The sequence below is a fragment of the Lolium rigidum genome, chromosome 5 (assembly GCF_022539505.1).
Source record: "Lolium rigidum isolate FL_2022 chromosome 5, APGP_CSIRO_Lrig_0.1, whole genome shotgun sequence".
NCBI classification, from domain to species: Eukaryota; Viridiplantae; Streptophyta; class Magnoliopsida; order Poales; family Poaceae; genus Lolium; species Lolium rigidum.
Window position 1 is genome coordinate 157923270 of NC_061512.1, and position 16601 is coordinate 157939870.

General features: G+C 42.9%; 2 protein-coding genes across 2 annotated transcripts; both read right to left on the minus strand.

The window, feature by feature from the left end:
* Window positions 1-5259: 5259 nt before the first annotated feature.
* Window positions 5260-6567, minus strand: LOC124653393. Its single transcript, XM_047192455.1, has one exon. It carries the CDS (start codon window positions 6565-6567, stop codon window positions 5260-5262), a length of 1308 nt encoding a protein of 435 aa, XP_047048411.1.
* A 2443-nt stretch (window positions 6568-9010) lies between these two features.
* On the minus strand, window positions 9011-15355 carry LOC124654931 (phosphoglycolate phosphatase 2-like). The gene is made up of 11 exons (XM_047193906.1): window positions 15246-15355; window positions 15055-15122; window positions 13922-14014; window positions 13778-13849; window positions 12841-12912; window positions 12038-12097; window positions 11889-11941; window positions 10989-11086; window positions 10809-10908; window positions 9594-9697; window positions 9011-9496 (listed from the first exon to the last, which is right to left on the minus strand). Exons 1-11 carry the CDS (start codon window positions 15322-15324, stop codon window positions 9396-9398), a joined length of 900 nt encoding a protein of 299 aa, XP_047049862.1. The 5' UTR covers window positions 15325-15355; the 3' UTR covers window positions 9011-9395.
* Window positions 15356-16601: the final 1246 nt, after the last annotated feature.

Genomic DNA, 16601 nt, shown 5'->3' on the forward strand with positions numbered 1-16601 from the left:
CGATCACAATTTGGAACTCTCACAAGGCAAGAACTAACTGGATTCAACACCATACACATTAGCTATTCCATCACAGCCTTCACAGCCTGCGTATAGTTGAAGACAGCATATATGGAATTAACAGAACCTTTTTTTAGCAAATGGAATTATAACATAACCTAATTGCAATCCTTTTCAAACTTTTACTGGTCCCTAATAATCTGCCTCAGACGACAGCTCAACAACTAAACTATCGTCCTTCAAAAAAAAACTAAACTGTCGGTGGCTGATGGAGAACCTGTTAAACTTCAATAGTTTCCACAGGACACCCGTATAGCAGCAGCAGTTTTGGCTTCGTCTTCCTCATTCCTCACAGCAGATCCCCCATCGTTCAACTGATCAACTCCATATCTCTGCGACGCTGAGCTTTTTGTTTCCCTGGCTGTGTCCAGCCCTGCAGCGTGGTGGAGGCGAGAATGGGAAGCCTTTGCTTTTCCACAGAGCAGTAGGTAAGCAAAGTAACCATGCTTTTTACACGAAACGGGAAACTGACCTCCTGGCTGCAGATCCTCACATGCTCTGCTTCTCCACTTCAGCCCAGCGGTGAAGTAACGGAGCACCACGAAGTAAAAGGACGTTCATTTTCAAAACTCAAACGACAAGTCTCATATCGTGCTCCTCGAGTCGTGGTCAAGTGGTTCATAATTTGCAGGTTGAGCACTGCACTTTGGCTTCCGTTTAGATAAGAGCATCTCCAAAAAAAAATGACAAATTTTTAGGGCATAGAAGGGAAACAGGAAAAAAAAACTCCAACACATGATTTGTCCCCAAAAAGTGTGCTATAATTTTCCACCATGCCCAAAAATGGCCTCGCACTGCAAATTTGGGGCACCAACCGGCAGCCCTATCCCTACCGCATAAAACGGCCACATGCCACTGCTTGGACATTTCAATTTTTTTTCCTTCTCGGGTCGCGCGTGGATCTATCCATCCCCACCACGTTGTTCCCTCGCAAATCGTGGTCGATTTGAGGTCATAGCCGCCCGCGCCACCTCGGGATGGCCCTGTGTCATTGCCGCGTCAAGAGCGCGCCGGCTACAATCTGGCCGCTACGCGACCGAGATCACCGTCGACCTCGAACGAATTTGGCTTAGCATATTTGGCAAGCGTGAGGAAGCCACTCACGTGTACTCCCTCCGTATGGGAATAAGTGTACTTCTAGGAAATATGAGACAACTTAGTTCTCTCTCATCTTTTATGGGTCTTCACTCTATTAATTGAATGAGGGAAATGATGATTGGTGGTTGAGGTGGAGAAAAGGAATCGGGATTGGAGGATGGAGTTGGAGAGTGATTACGAGGAGCTAATTGCATTAATTTAACTATAGTGTAGATGTACACTTTTTTGGGATAAATTTTAAACCTAGAAGTACACTTATTTGAGGACGGAGGGAGTACGTTGCCACCGCATGGAGGTTCAGCCGCCGAGGCGGGAACTCAACTTCCCAGATGTCGAGAGCCAGCAGGAGGCGGAATTCCTGAATCCGAAAGAGCGAGTAGCGTCCCGCGAAGAGGAGAAGGAGCACTGGCTTGCTCTGTAGCAGCTCGCCACCCACGAGGTCGTTGAGTTGGCAATGGTGAGGTACATGCAGAGGAGGTATGCAGACGGAGTATGAGTTCTTCGCTGCGAGGGACGTGACGAAGAAGTATAAAGTTGAGGATAAGAAGGAAGGAAGGTGAGGCTGGCCTCTCGACTGTGAAACAGGAGGAACACGACGCATTCTACGGTGGTGTTCACCGGGAGGCCCGGTTATGTTTAGGACTACGATGAGAAAGAGTCAAACTATGTAGGATGAGTTTCTATGTTTCAAATGTGTTAAAATTTCAAAGTTTCAATGTTTGAATGTGTTGGTCGATGCTCTACTTTACATCATCTAAAAAGATAGATGCGCTACTTTACATCATCTGAAAAATAGGCGAAGCCCTATTTTACATCATCTGAAACGCGTGTCCTAAAACCTAAATAAAAGATGTGCCCTAAAACTGATTTTGCCCTTCCCTATTTTACATCTTCTGTAAAGCAGCACTAGTTCTAGCCAAGATTCGCAAGATAAGGAACTCTATTGAGTTTGGACAGGGTTTTTTTTTCTTGGCTCGGAATAGAGAATTTTATTAAAACAAGGTAGAATTACAGTGTGTGATTTATCACCGCAGCAAACTCCGGTGGAAAATCTCTAGTCCACGTTACAGTTCTACCATATACTATATGAAATTTGGCCACCTCGTGGCTAGCACAATTTGCTTCACGATGAGCCTTGACCAATATTTTATTTCTCTTCCTTAATAACTCACGATGACCTGAGAGTGCGGATTCTCCCGTGCACAAAAACATTGTATTTCGTCGCGAACCATTATGTTTCAGATTTTCAAAACATAACGAAACATAATGTTACTTGCAGCACGAATCATAACATAAGAAACAATGCCAAATGGAGGGCAACCACGTGCACGGGACGGAAGAATGTTTTTTCTCACGATGACCTGAACTCTAGAGGCATACATTGAGGACGTGTTGGGTGTACTCTCCTTGATCAGAAGTTGGATGGCTTCAGAGCAGTCCGTTTCGTGTGTGAACTTTTGGTGTGAACTTTTGGGGGCGTCCAGATTAACGCCCATGACACCCCTTCCACATACAAATAAACGCTGTTCGTTATGACAGGACATACAAGTTACCAAGCACGAGAGAATGTCATATTCAAAAAGCGATAACTGTCACTCACAACGAGAAAACCATGGAAGATAAGAAGAATTTGATGCTTATCACTGCCTTCAGGACATCATACTGATACTAGTATGACAGCGGAATAAACTCACATACATGAGTTTGCATTGGCAGCCATCGGCATGAACAGTACAGGAGTTGGAAACCAAAGAAATTTATTACTCTACATGCTAATTAAGAAAGCTAACTGAAGGCTAATTCTTGATCTCCTGGAAGATATCAGGTCATGCGTGCATGCCATCTCTTCCTTTAACACATAACCCAGAGGATATTTTATTCTAGATATTAATCCGAAGGGATGCTTAGATATCTTGGCGGCAACAGTAAGTAGTCAGAGTTTCCATGGACGACCAGAAATGGAAGGATGTGAGCTGACTTCGAATAGAAGATGTGCTCATAGCTCCGGCTAAGTAGTCACCACTCACCACCCTGAATCAGAGAAATGAAAGGATGATCAGCTAGTGATTCAAATTTCTACAATTTTGTGAGCAAATGGGAGGAGGGATTGGCCAAAAACTGCGTACACCATATATATGTTCATGGAGTTTAGAACTCTAAACTGCCACAGACGTTCACTCTTTTAGCAACAAAACAAATCTCGGAAGACAAAGATTCTACATTCAGATGACTAATGAACAGGGAGAACTATGAAAAAAGAAACTGCATTGAATGGGCTAAGCACTAAATTCCCAAGTCCTCAGACAAAATAGATGAATAGCACGGGAGCTGACAGTATCTGCCGATTACATGCAATGAAATTCAAGGCACTTAATAATGAAATGACGAAGAACGTGAAAATATCATATGAACACCAATACTATCCGTTAGAGGTTTCTTTGGCCTTCTAATAGCTAAATTGAGAGAAAATCTCCCAAAACGCAGCTTTATCCTTGTTAACTGTAAAGATAAGATAATAAAAGGCAAATTGATTGTGGCACAGCTGAACTTAAGAGTGAATATTAGCTTCACCCAACGCACCACCGAAGAAAGAAAAGAAAAAATAGCATGAAGGCAAATTTAACATGGTTATTCCCATCTATTTTAACAACAAACAATGTTCTCTGGTCACATTGCATAACTAATATAGTAATATTTGTCTCCATCTAGTAGTTAAGGCCCATGACATTGATAAGTGAAAAGATTTGTTTTCTTCAAATAAATTAAGATGCATGCTTCAGATAAATTTTACACCGTATACCTTAAAAGGGGTATTTTCTTAAAGCATCAAGCTGATACAAATAAATAAACCCGGCCTCTGCAACAACATGACAAAGCATCAAGGATGCACACACATACAACATAAGGCTAAAAAATAAGAAAAAAACGACAAAAGCAATGCCCACAGTCCTTGTCTTTAGACCATTCAGCAACATACATACCCATTCTACAGATTTTCTTCATATGAATCTCATGTCCACAAATATGCTTTTACTTAGAGGTCAAAACTCTGATAGCAAATATAGAAGTGACAAGCATGCAAGAGCCGCATTGGAGCATCTTTTTTTTCTGAAATATAGTATCCAGAAGCACAAGCTAAGATGTCCATTTGCAATTTGACAAAACAGAGCAGAACCGATGAAATGCCCAAATTTTATGCATAACATTTACCTTCAATTAAGGTAAACTAAAAGTTATCTATGAGAAACATAAAACAAGAACAAGTGGAATGAGTGCTAAAGCTCAATACAATCCAAAAAAAAAGTTGTGAAGGTAAACAAATGAGCATTATGTTGACATTGGTGCAAACTTCACTTCCCACGTGCTAAACAAAACATGTGCTATGAAAGTCACTTGAAGGGATCATAATAAAAGGGATATCATGCCAGGATGCAATCAAATCTCATACATAGAGTGCTTCAAAATTAATGTAAACATGAATAGCTAAATACGGCGCCGTAACAGGCAAGATTCGGAAAGCGATTAGAATAGGATGATCAAAGCATGTGATTAGCTCTTCTACCACCAGCATGAATTATTGCTAACCAACAAGTGGGAAAGACAGTGTGGTAAGATAAGAACTGTTACAACGAACTTATATTTTGGAATAGTAACTTCTCATTGCTTGCTGCGTTGTGCAAAAGCATAAATCGCCTTTTTTTTTAACAAGGCAGAAAGACTTGCCATTTCCATTATTTAAGAAGAGATTGTTCAATTTCCCTAGCCAAGGGCATTTTAGAAGGAAAGGGTCTACTCGACCGGTGTTAAAGGAATTCAAATGCTTAGCACTGGCCAATCCCCGATTCGCAGTTTCTACTTCAATATTGGCAATGGTGATCATGGGAAGGGTGGCTATATTTTGAAAGAAAAACATGTGGATTCAAAATCTCCCATGAGACAAGCATATTTGATTAAACCCTTAGAACATTAATTACAAATCATAAAACCAATGGGTACACACACTAGTGCTTCTGACACTATTAGCCTAGCAAGTTTTTTGGCGCGCAAAAAAAAATGGCATGAGGAGGGAAGGAAGATATACCGAAGAAAGTGGTCAAGCCATTACGCCTGAGCAAGGAACGCAGGCGGCCAAGCCAGCAAATAGGGGTAGATGGGGTCGCCGTACTCCATGCCACCTTTCATCAGCAGGCGCTCCAGCTTGCGAGTCTTGAGATCGAAGGAGTAGCGCCCGTAGCCCGACATCTGTATGAATATCTTCCCCGTGCGCCCGGCGTCGATGTCAGTGATCCAGATGCTTGCCATCCTGGCCCTCGCGTCCCTGGGCAGGCCCGGCACCGTGTCGTACACCTTGTGAAGATCCATCTCCTTCTCCAGACGCCACCCGTTGTCGCTGGAACTGGTCTCGCCGCGCACCCAGAGCTGCATCACCTGGTTCTCCACGGTCGCAATGCAGAGCCGCCCGTCGTCAGGCGTCTCCCCGACGCGGTACTTGCCGAAACGGTCCCCCAGCACGGCCGGCGCGAGCAGGTAGGAGAAGCGCAGCGTGGCGGGGTCCAGCGCCAGCACGCGGCCGGAGTTGCAGATGTGCCAGTAGAGGCTCCCGGCGGCGTGCACGCAGCGGCCCTTGATCAGCTTGGGGTCGAAGTCGACCTGGACGGCCGCGTCCCGCGGGAGCGCGCGCCAGCGGCACTGGCCGCCGTCGTCGACGGACGCGACCCAGGCGCGCGGGCGCCCGTCGTCCTCGACGGCGAAGCAGACGGCCTCGAAGCGGAGCCTGCTGGGGTGCGCGCGGGAGAGGAGCGCGGAGCCGACGTAGTGCCTGGAGGGGCGCCAGCGGCGGTCGTCGGGCACCGCGCGGCGCGGCGGCGGCGGGAGCAGCGCGTGGCGGCGCGTGGCCGGGTCGGCGACGAGGAGGCGCGGGAGGGTGCCTTTGGGGGGTGGTACGGTGGGTTCGAGGAGGAGGAGGCCCTGGTGGCAGTCGTAGAGCTTGTAGCGGGAGGCGTCCGGGGCGAAGTTGAGGCAGCGGAGCGGGGAGGAGGCGCCGAGGGGGGCGAACACGGCGTCGTGGTGGGCTCGCTCGGTGGCCTTGGTGGGCGGGTGGGGAGGGGGTTTGACGGGGTGGAAGAAGTAGCCGAGGAGGGGCGGCGCGCGGGGCAGGCAGCAGGCGGCGACGCGGCGCCAGCGGTGGCAGGCGAGGGCGGCGCGGAGGAGGTCGACGAGGGGGAGGCGGCGGAGGACGTTGCGGAGGACGGACCCGTTGAGGACGTCGATCGCCTCGGGCGCCGCCTTCGGCTCCTGTGGCTGTGGCGGGGGAATCGAGGTGGGCAAGGTAGAGGAAGGTGGGGTTTTTGTTTTGGTTTTGGGTTTGGGTTTGCTTCCGCCTTTCTTCTTGCCAGCTTTCCGCGCCATTGGCGGCGGCGCGGCGGGCGGTGGTGGTGGCGGACAGGCGGAGGACGGGGTGAAGAAGACGAGGAGGGAGCAGGTACGCCCCGATCTGGCTGCGATGTGAGAGGAAGAGGACCGACCAGTGGTACGACTGGGAGTGATGGTTCCCCTCCCAGCTCCACGGGTGATTCCGCCCAGCTGTAGTTTTTCTTCTAAAGAAAACAACAACATTTTGAATGAATGTACTTACTTCTTCTAAAGAAAACAAAAACATTTTGAATGAATTATGAATTAAGCTCAGCATCTCTTTTTTCTCAGATGCAACATTTTTTCTCGTGGTCTCTAAATCTTTTGAAAAGGGTTGCAATATATCGAGCACACCCTTGTCGCAAACAAAAAAACAAAAGATGTACAACCAAATCCTCAATTTGTTGCAACGGCATTTTAAAAAGTGTCACCATTTGCAACAACAGGAAAAGGTGGCATTGGAGAATTTGTACTCCCTCTATTCTGAAATATTATACATTCTAACCTCAAAATTTCTTCTGAAAAAATCTACATTCTAACTTTTAGTCAACAACAGCACAGAAAAACAAAATGGTTCTGCTCTCTTTATTGGACGTTGTTATTTTTTAATGTAGCTTAAATTGGTTGTTTACATATCTAAGTAGTACTAATAAACGCAACACTACATTATCTCATTTTTTTCTAGAATGTAGACTAAATCAGAACGTATGGAGTATTCAACAAAACTAATACCTACATAAAACATGTCTCAGCAACCTTTGCAACATCGAGAAAATATAAAAAATTACTAACCTCCAGCATCACTAATCTCGAGCTAGCCGATGACAAACAGGTCTTGCCAGAGCCTTGTGCTCACCGATGACCCCAAAACAATGCCTTCAACCCTACCATCTTCTATGAGCTCGGAGAGCAAAGGACTGGAGACTGGAGTTCCACGAGAGCGTCTATGCTAACATGATAAAAACTCCACTACAACGCTCGAGATATGGATGTGTGGCGGCGGCTCAATGGCGTTGCGCAAGGCACACTGCATTAGGTGAGAAAAGGCGGCATGTGAGAAAGAAAAAAATGTAGGGCACTCGGGAGGAAAGCAAAGTGTAGGACAGAGTCAACCAATATGTATGCCAATATATTATAAGCGCTTTCAAAATCAATTTACGTCATTCTCAAAGTCAAATGCCTACTTTTGTAGACCATTCTCGTAAACTCGATTTTTTGTATGGCTCCAAATTATATTTCTTATTGGACCATAGAACATTATGAAAATAGTATGTAAGATGTATAATCAAGATTTTTTGCCTTGACTTTCAACCGAAGTTCTCATGGATTAGAGATTTGTGAGCCCATAGCTACTTCCCTTGCTAATACAGCCAAACATCGCCGGAAAGAAACAAAGATTCCGCCAATGCCCTCATATGTGCCACTATCCTTTTTTTGAACATCAAGAATGTCATTAGATGTCTAGAACACCTAGGACAACGGTATTCAAGAGGAGGATCGTGGTGGTTTAGCGATCGAGGGGTGGGATGAGAGCAAATTCATCATGTCGGGCAGCATGTCGATGACTATGATGTTCGGATGTAAATGCATGGGATATATTTTGGATTTAGAAGAGGAATGTAGTACATTATTCATCTTAAGTTCACTAATTTTCACAAAGCATCTTAGATATATGTGTTATTTGGTTTATTTGGTTATTATGGTTTTTTAGACTTGGGTGTACCCTTCTCAAATTTCAAAAGGGATGTAAATTTTGCTAACCTTTTTTGTTTCATATTGGCCCTTACACACTCTGAGAACGCTATGCGGTGTAAGTGACAATGTTCACGATTCGACTGAATCTCCCATAGTTGAATGTGTGTGTCCTTCGTTACAAAGCTTCTTGCATCAATTGCCCTCTATTTCCCTTCAATTAGGGTTTTTACTTGCCGCTGGTGTCAAATATGTCGCAGAGGAGACAATGCCAACTGGTGGTGAGACGTCAAAAGTAACTATGGGTAGGAAAGAAAAGAGAGTCTAGTATTGCTATGTCCAGCGTGGGCAAATGTGGCACATGAGCGAGATGGTGCGATCATCTACAACATAGTGGTGATATCTAGGATATACATCTTAGATTCAACGGGACAAAAGAAATTGACTGAAAACCCACAAAATACGTTGACGTGGTGACTTCCCATAGAGATGTTGTGTTGACAAAACGCAGTTGGTTGTTAGCAAATCGTCACTGATTTCTTGGTTAGCAAATCCGGAATTGGTCATTATACGATCCGTTCCAAATCCGCCGAGAAAATATGGTAGTCAAAGAGTTACTTCATTTTGTAGTAACTTAAGAGCTGCAGATTAAATTGCTTATCATAAGATGGGCTAAAACTGCACTTAGTTGCCAACAACTTAATCATGTGGCACTCTGAACATTATAAGCCAAATTTAATTAAGCATGTGAACAGATAACAATGTCAGTCGAAGACTTGCAAATATTGTCCAATGGCATGTACAACTTCAAAAATTCAGAAGTTGCCCTGTATTACAGGGATTAGAAGCTTTAGCAATGACATAATATAAAAAATATGTTGTTGTGAAATTGACTTGTAAATGGAATGGCTTAAATTGACTTGATGTGGTACACGGTTACAGGCCAGGGTTGCTACCAAACAGCTACCCAAAGAATAGATTGTTGTCGAAATAACCCAACAGGATCACATAGAATGTTTGTGAAATTTTTTGTTAGGCGTTATTCAAAGGGTCCTTGAGATTGTTGCTGGCAATGTGGTTGGTATTGAGGACTAGAGCTGCATCTGCAATGTCAACTACCAAAGTCTTGAAGATTATGGCTCCAGTAACTGAACGAGATCATGCACGGAGTTTGTGTAAATATCTGGATGGATGGTATTTGAAGCACTCTGGAGTTCAGGTAAGGTAGTCACCCCTGCAATTGTGACATAAATCCAGGTTAATTTGATCGTTTGACTGAACACAGGGAAGAGACTGTCCAGAACATGAGAAAAGGAGCAGATGTTTCTTACCGGACATAACAAGGAGTGTCTTGCATCCAGTATTCTGGCCAAATAGTATGTCTGTGTCTAGTCTATCCCCTACCATGCACATTCTCGACGTTTCCAAATTGTAGCTGCAGCAGTATTAAACGAGGACTTCAGGGTACAATCTAAACAGAACTATTGATAAATCGATATAAAAGAGCGTAAGTGTTATGCCATCATATCACTGCTCTCGCACACAGAAATGTTCAGCAAGATGAGGATATGCATGGGGGAACGATTGGACAGATATAAAATAATACTATTTCCTTTTTTGTTTTATTCTAATTACTGTGCTGTCCAAATGTAATGAGGTTGAAACACTTAATAAATCAAGAAGATGAATACTTCAGAAAATTACGAAGTTCATTGTATCAAGGAAAAAATTCAGAAAGCTCATGCACTGCTATGAACTGACAAGAATGAAGAGATGCGGTGAGCTGATGACCTAAACCTCCCTCCTCCTCGGGAGAAATAAATCCATGTAACTGTCCGAATGTCTTTGAGGCACTTTGGAGCTCATGCAATCCATTGAAAAGGAGTTTGGGATAATACAGAGGGTGGCATGAACTCATATGTAAACTTCGGTTGTTGCGAATTAAAATTCTATAAATGTTTTGGAACTCATATTGTTTCAACATACCAAACACTTTTAAATGTTTTTAAGTACACTAAGGTTACATATGAGCTCATGTAAACCTCTCCATTCATGTGTATTTATCAGTCGACGGATTGCATGAGCTCTGAACAGTATGGGCGAAATTCTCGATCGAGAGATGTTTGGGCGATTTCTTGTGTCAACTCATTAGCTTACATGGATTTATTACTCTAAATGTGTCAGGATTACCTACTCCCTCCATTCCAAAATGCAAGTCACCAACACGTCCCAAGATTTAAGTTTGACCAACTATAAGAGGACAACACTGGAAAATACTTTTGAACAAAAATCCAATGATACAATTTTTGTGTCACATAACTCACATTTTTTATTAGTCTATTTTTTCAGGAATTATTTGTCTACTTGTTGGTCAAACTTAATCATGAGATGTGTAGGCGCATTACATTTTAGAATGCAGGCAGTACTTGTCTACAGCCAATGTACATAAAAATAATCTCATAGATGCTTTCATAATTTCCCTATTTAATAATACATTTTTTGGCGATAAAAAAATGTTATTGTTATTATGTGTGCACTCTGCAAACCTTTTCAACAGGAAGTCCATCAAAAAGCTTGAAGGTTTTCCAACAACAATGGGCTCTTTTTGCACCGAGCAACTTACTGCAGCAACCATAGTTCCAGCTCCTGTAACCATATGTAATCAGGAAACGAAGCAGTATGTAAAGAAGCACAAGTATATAATTAACATTTCCGAACAGCAGCACCTGGCCATTCTTGGGCGGACGTCATATGTCCAGTAGGATCACGATTGGTCGCAATAAAAAGGCAGCCTGGATTCTCACGAATACACAAGCTTGCGTACCTGCAAGAACATCATTATGTTTGAAATTTACAGAAAGACATGATTTTGCGACTTGGAGAATAGAAATTTTAAATCTAATCTTTAGGTTTCCTCTTGCCAACAATAATGGCAAACCAGAGCTGTGAGAACAAGGTGGATAAAACATTTATCTAGAATTGTTTGGTTAGGGTACAATAAAATTGAAACTTTTGAAGTGACAAACTGCAAGTGAAAGGCAGAAAATTAAAAAAAAAAAAAACTGGATTAAAGGAATTAGAAACTACTAGCTCCAGGGAGAAAAGGCACCAAAAACTACAGAACTTGTGAAGGTAGGCCTCAGGTTCATATATACATGCAGTATCCCAAATAAATGGAGGATGGAAACCTGAACTATTGGTTGCATAGGACAACATTGGTGTATCCAACACACAAGGAAATATAAGGGGAAGATAAAGATCATGACCCTAATGGGGTTGAATATAGTTTATTCTTTTTCATTTTACCAGAAGTGAGGTGCCGCGGTAAAACTTTATAAGGATTAGAGCCCTTGCAATTGGCATGAAAAATAACAAACTTGCAGCTGTCCCTCATAACATGATTGATCTGCTTTGCAAAAAAGAAAGAATGTGGCCCTAATGGGACTAAATATAGTTCATTTCTTTTGCATTTTATCAGAAGAGAGGTGTAAAAGCAAAATCTACTATAAAATTAGAGGCCTTGCAAGTGCCATGAAAAATAACAAGATTTACAGCTATCCCTCATAACAAGATTGATCTACTAAAAAAGAAACAAAGATAAGATTTAACAAGATAAGAGGTCTCACTGCATTTTGTAATAGTTGAAGTACTGATCAAGTCCAACAATGACAGCTCCAACCTGAAAGAGATATTTCATTTATCATGGACCACAATGGTTTTATTTTGAACTGAAGTTGGTCAAGAGATTAAATTCGATAAGCAGGTTTGACATTACACTTTTGTCATGGTCAAAGTAGAAGTTCGCTTCTAACATTATGCTTTTCTTGCCATCCTCCTGCAGAAAACACCATTAGTTGAATGGAAGGTAAAACAGAGGTAATATATCTCTGGAAGAGAAAATCCTGCTTTGAAGCATTCAGCATGCACCCATTATGATTTGTGATGGATATGAGGAATTAAAAATACCACGGCACCGTTGTTTTGATTGGTTGAATGATTTGGAACACTACTCTTTCCATTGCTTGGAATGTTGTCCAACTGTGGCTGTTATAAACTACTTCCTCCGTTCCATATTAGTTGTTGCTGTACTAAATCAGTGACAACTAATATGGAACAGAGGGAGTACATGATCTGTGACAGCTTTGTTCACTTTATTTCACAGAAACTAGGTGGCTCATCCAAAATAACTGTTGATTTTGATATGCAAACCGCAGTAAGGGGCGTCCCTTAAAGTGGCCAATCAGTTAGCAAATATCACATGCAACACGGAATTATATTTCTACTCTCTTTTTCACAATATATTTATGCCATAAAAAATAGAGAATTACTATGCGTCAATGTGTAGGAAACAGTCACACGTGAAAACATTAAAAATATTGGAAGTTACGTTAAAGCATCCTTAATTCAGTAAAGAAGCTCAAGATACAAACAACATTGAGAAGTTGCATTAAACTTTGAATAACTAGCAAACAGAAGATCATAGTGAAACTAGGCCCACAAACTTGCCAATGGATGTAAATGGAAAATAGATGTCCAGGGAGCATGTAACTGGGGGAAGACTAAGCATGTCATACATACCGGACCACCAAAACATTCAAAACCAGCTAGCTTGAGCTCGTCCAAAATGCCATCCTCACCAACAACATAAACCTTCAAGATGAATTTTCAGCAGTGATCAGTAATTTATTCGTGGAAAGCAAGGCATAGAGTTCGCGAATAAACACTTTGCAGCAAAGAACATAGAATAAGTAGCAGCTTAAGTAAAATTCCTGCATACGTGAAGACAGGTATCAGATAAAAAAATATATCAAAAACACAAGGAAATAGTGCGATGAACTATAAGTCCAAGCGGAACTCAGTTCACTATACTGGATAGGGTTGGACCAAACAATGAATTTGGTGAAGCTTCTTTAATTTTGTGCTGTGATAAATGACGTTCTTGTCAAAATTGTTATGGAAAACTCACAAAATGGATATCAACTCTTAATTGTATAAGATCGGTATACATTATCAATTAAACCAGATGTAGTCAAGAGCTATAGACTGCCTGTAAAGGGTAAAGGCAACCTCAATCTTTTATTTACATGGAGGATGGTAAACGTCAGATGTAAACTGATATTTTTCATAGAACCATAGGTAAAATATGCACAATATTCTTGTTGTACAAAGGAAGAGCTATCAGCTTAAGTAAGTGCTCATTTTCGTGTATCTCCCAGTCCCAGGCCTAGCATACAGTGCCAATCCCACTAACAAATAAATTATATTTAGATTGGTAAGACGGAAACACCATCATTAGATTAGTCCCGATCATTTCACATATTTCTCTACCATATTCATGCAAAAGCTAACAGTTCAAGTTGCAAGTTCGGGGTTACATCTATGCCCAAAACATCTGCTGTGGGACATAGGAGTACCAATCACACAGAATATACTAAATCAATTATATAATGCAGAAATGACGAAGAGAAAATTAACTAAACAGAAGTAAGTTTAGTTGAGAAATTTTTCATGATACCTTCTTTTCTGGAGAGAAATTATTTAATTTCAAGAACATGGCTGCTGCAAATGATGATGTAAAGATCTCTTCCTACAGAGAAGATAACAGATCAATACAGTACAAGAAACTCTGATCACGGGAATATAGTTGTATTAAAACCACCTCAGTAACATCAAGGCCAAGTGACTTGAATTTCTTTGAATATTGCCTTCTTGACTTCCTAGAATTGTTTGTTACAAAAACTAATTTCTTGCCCTGCACCAAGTGAACACAAACAATAGCATAATTACTTAATGTTTATATAGTGGTGTATTTAAAAATTAATCTAGATACAGCAGTAGTGTATTACACGTGATGAACTGTGTGAATGCATTAAATAATAGCCATGAAGATTATGTCTTGGTTTGGTTAAAGATGGGTGTAACGCTGTTCCTCAACTAGCATACTGGAAGAAAATAGAGAGAAGCCAGATGTTAAAGCAACACACTGTCAATAATCGGGTGTGGGTAATTTATCTTATTAGTTTAGAATCTAGAAGGTTACTAATATCTGATGCATACAGGGAAGCTTGATCATCGGCTGTACAGCAAAATTCTCAGCATTGTCAGATTAGTGATAAGTGTGAATTTCCTTGTGTGAAGTTGAGGAAAAATATAATAGGTACCAGTGGAGAAAAGGTGTTAAATGGGTAGAAAAAAAGATGAAATTTCTATCTTTCTAGACAGCCAAACATCCTTCCCCTTCTTTGTCTATCTTTCTTCTACTACTCTTCTATTTCTACTTCATATATATAAATACTATTATTATACAATATACTTGTATACTTTTTTAGACTAACAATATACTTGTATACTTCTGCAAGGACCAGAGCAAAAAAGTGCAGAGCACAAACATACAGAATAACTGTGTCTTTCATCTAATGAAGAATCTTAGCAGAGATGGAATGGAAATTAGTTGTATCTGAAGCAGACTGATCTCTCTCACACACACATGTATGTGCTATGAAGAGAGTAATGAGACTACTTTTTAATCTTAAGAATTAAGACTTCCAATCTAGGTAACTAAATTATTTTAATAAGAATTCGGTAAGCACGGCTGGTTCTTGCGATGCATCCAAAATTCCAGCTAGACTTCATGACCAAAAACATATCTGGCATTAGCAACTTAGCCTAAACGAAACATTTGTTCTCAGCACAAGATTGATTTGGCGTGCTAAATCCTCAAGGCTCAGCTGTTTTGTATTGGGGTAAACTATGACAGATGCTCTTGCCCCCAGAACAGTCGATGCGGCATACCATTTTCCGCAGCAAATCCAGCGTCTCGGGGACCCCTTCGATGAGCTCGTCCCCCTTCCAAATCACCCCTGAAAAATAACAGAGGAACACGAATTCGCTAGTGAGAGCAGAACAAGGGCGGAGACGAAAATATTCAGGAAAACTGCAGATAAAATCATCGAAAAACAGAGGAGGGGTGATGAACAAGAGACCATCGCAGTCGAAGAGGAAGGCGTCGACGGAATCGACTAGGGACCGCGCGGCGTCGGCGGTGAGGAGCACTTGAGCCATGCCCTTTTTTCTCCGCTGCTGATGCTTCGTCCCCCGGTCCGATGGTCGCCAATATTCGTCTGCCTTTATATTCCACTTACACCAACCACCCTTTAAGATAAGTAAAAAATATTATTCGGCACCTCCAGCTTCTCCCTACACAGTTTATGGAGCAGAGGGAGTACTAAAATTTAATTAATTTGCATTAATTACTAGGACAACAATAGACGTAATATATTTATTGTCCCAAATGTTAAGAGGAGAGATGCCTTCTCTACCATTATACATGAATTAACGCTTTTTTTTTAGATAACAACGGATGGAATTCAACAATGGCGAAACTGATTACAAACGACTCCACAAAAAAAGGAAAATACAATATGGATCCAGAAGACCACACACCGTACTCCCAAATCCCAGTCAAGCCCATCGTCCTCATCGTCACCACCCAAGTACAGAGACCGAAACCGAAAGCCGCCCGTCTTCAGACACCATCGAGTCACCGCCGCCACCTTCGCCACATTTGGGCTTTGAACACCGCAAGAGTGCCCACCCCGAGGGGTGAGAGCTAATAATCTTTTCCAGACCATCGGGCATGCGGGAGCTGGTGGAGACCAGGCAGAACCTCCAAACCACGGATCCCGAGCAGTAGGTCCCAACCATCGACGCCACGTCAAGCCACCTCCTCCCCTCGCCACCATGGCCGGCCGGAGAAAGCTTCACGACGCGACAGTCGCATCTCAAGAAAAAGACCCTAAAAACCCTAACGAGGAAGGCGATTGTACCGTCCCCTTCCACTCCCTCGCCACCACGGCCGACCGAGGGGAAGACAGCAGAAACAACAGCCCTCCGACTCCCAAAGCTCCACGCCGGAGTCGACAGACGACCCTGCCCGGAGAGACCACCCTCCCCAGATCCACCGATCCGAGAGGAAACCAGGCCAGCAGCTCGACGGCGCCGCCACACGTGGCCTTGCCTATATGAGGACCGAGCTCCAGCACCTTTATTCTGACGCGACGCTGCCTCCACCATCTCGGCAGCGCCTCCCGAGACCCTAGGGGACCTCACCACCGGCGTCCGAAGATCCGCCGCCAGGAGGGCGATCCCATCGCGCAGGAGGCCGATCCGCCACCGTGGAGACGTCCACGCCGCCGCACACCCGCGGCAGCTCGATGCCGGAGCCGCCGTAGATGTATGCCGCCGCCACCAGGGGAGCCGCCATTGCGCGAGGGGCGAAGCCCCCGCCGCCGTTGATACGTCTCCAACGTATCTATAATTTCTTATGTTCCATGCTAGTT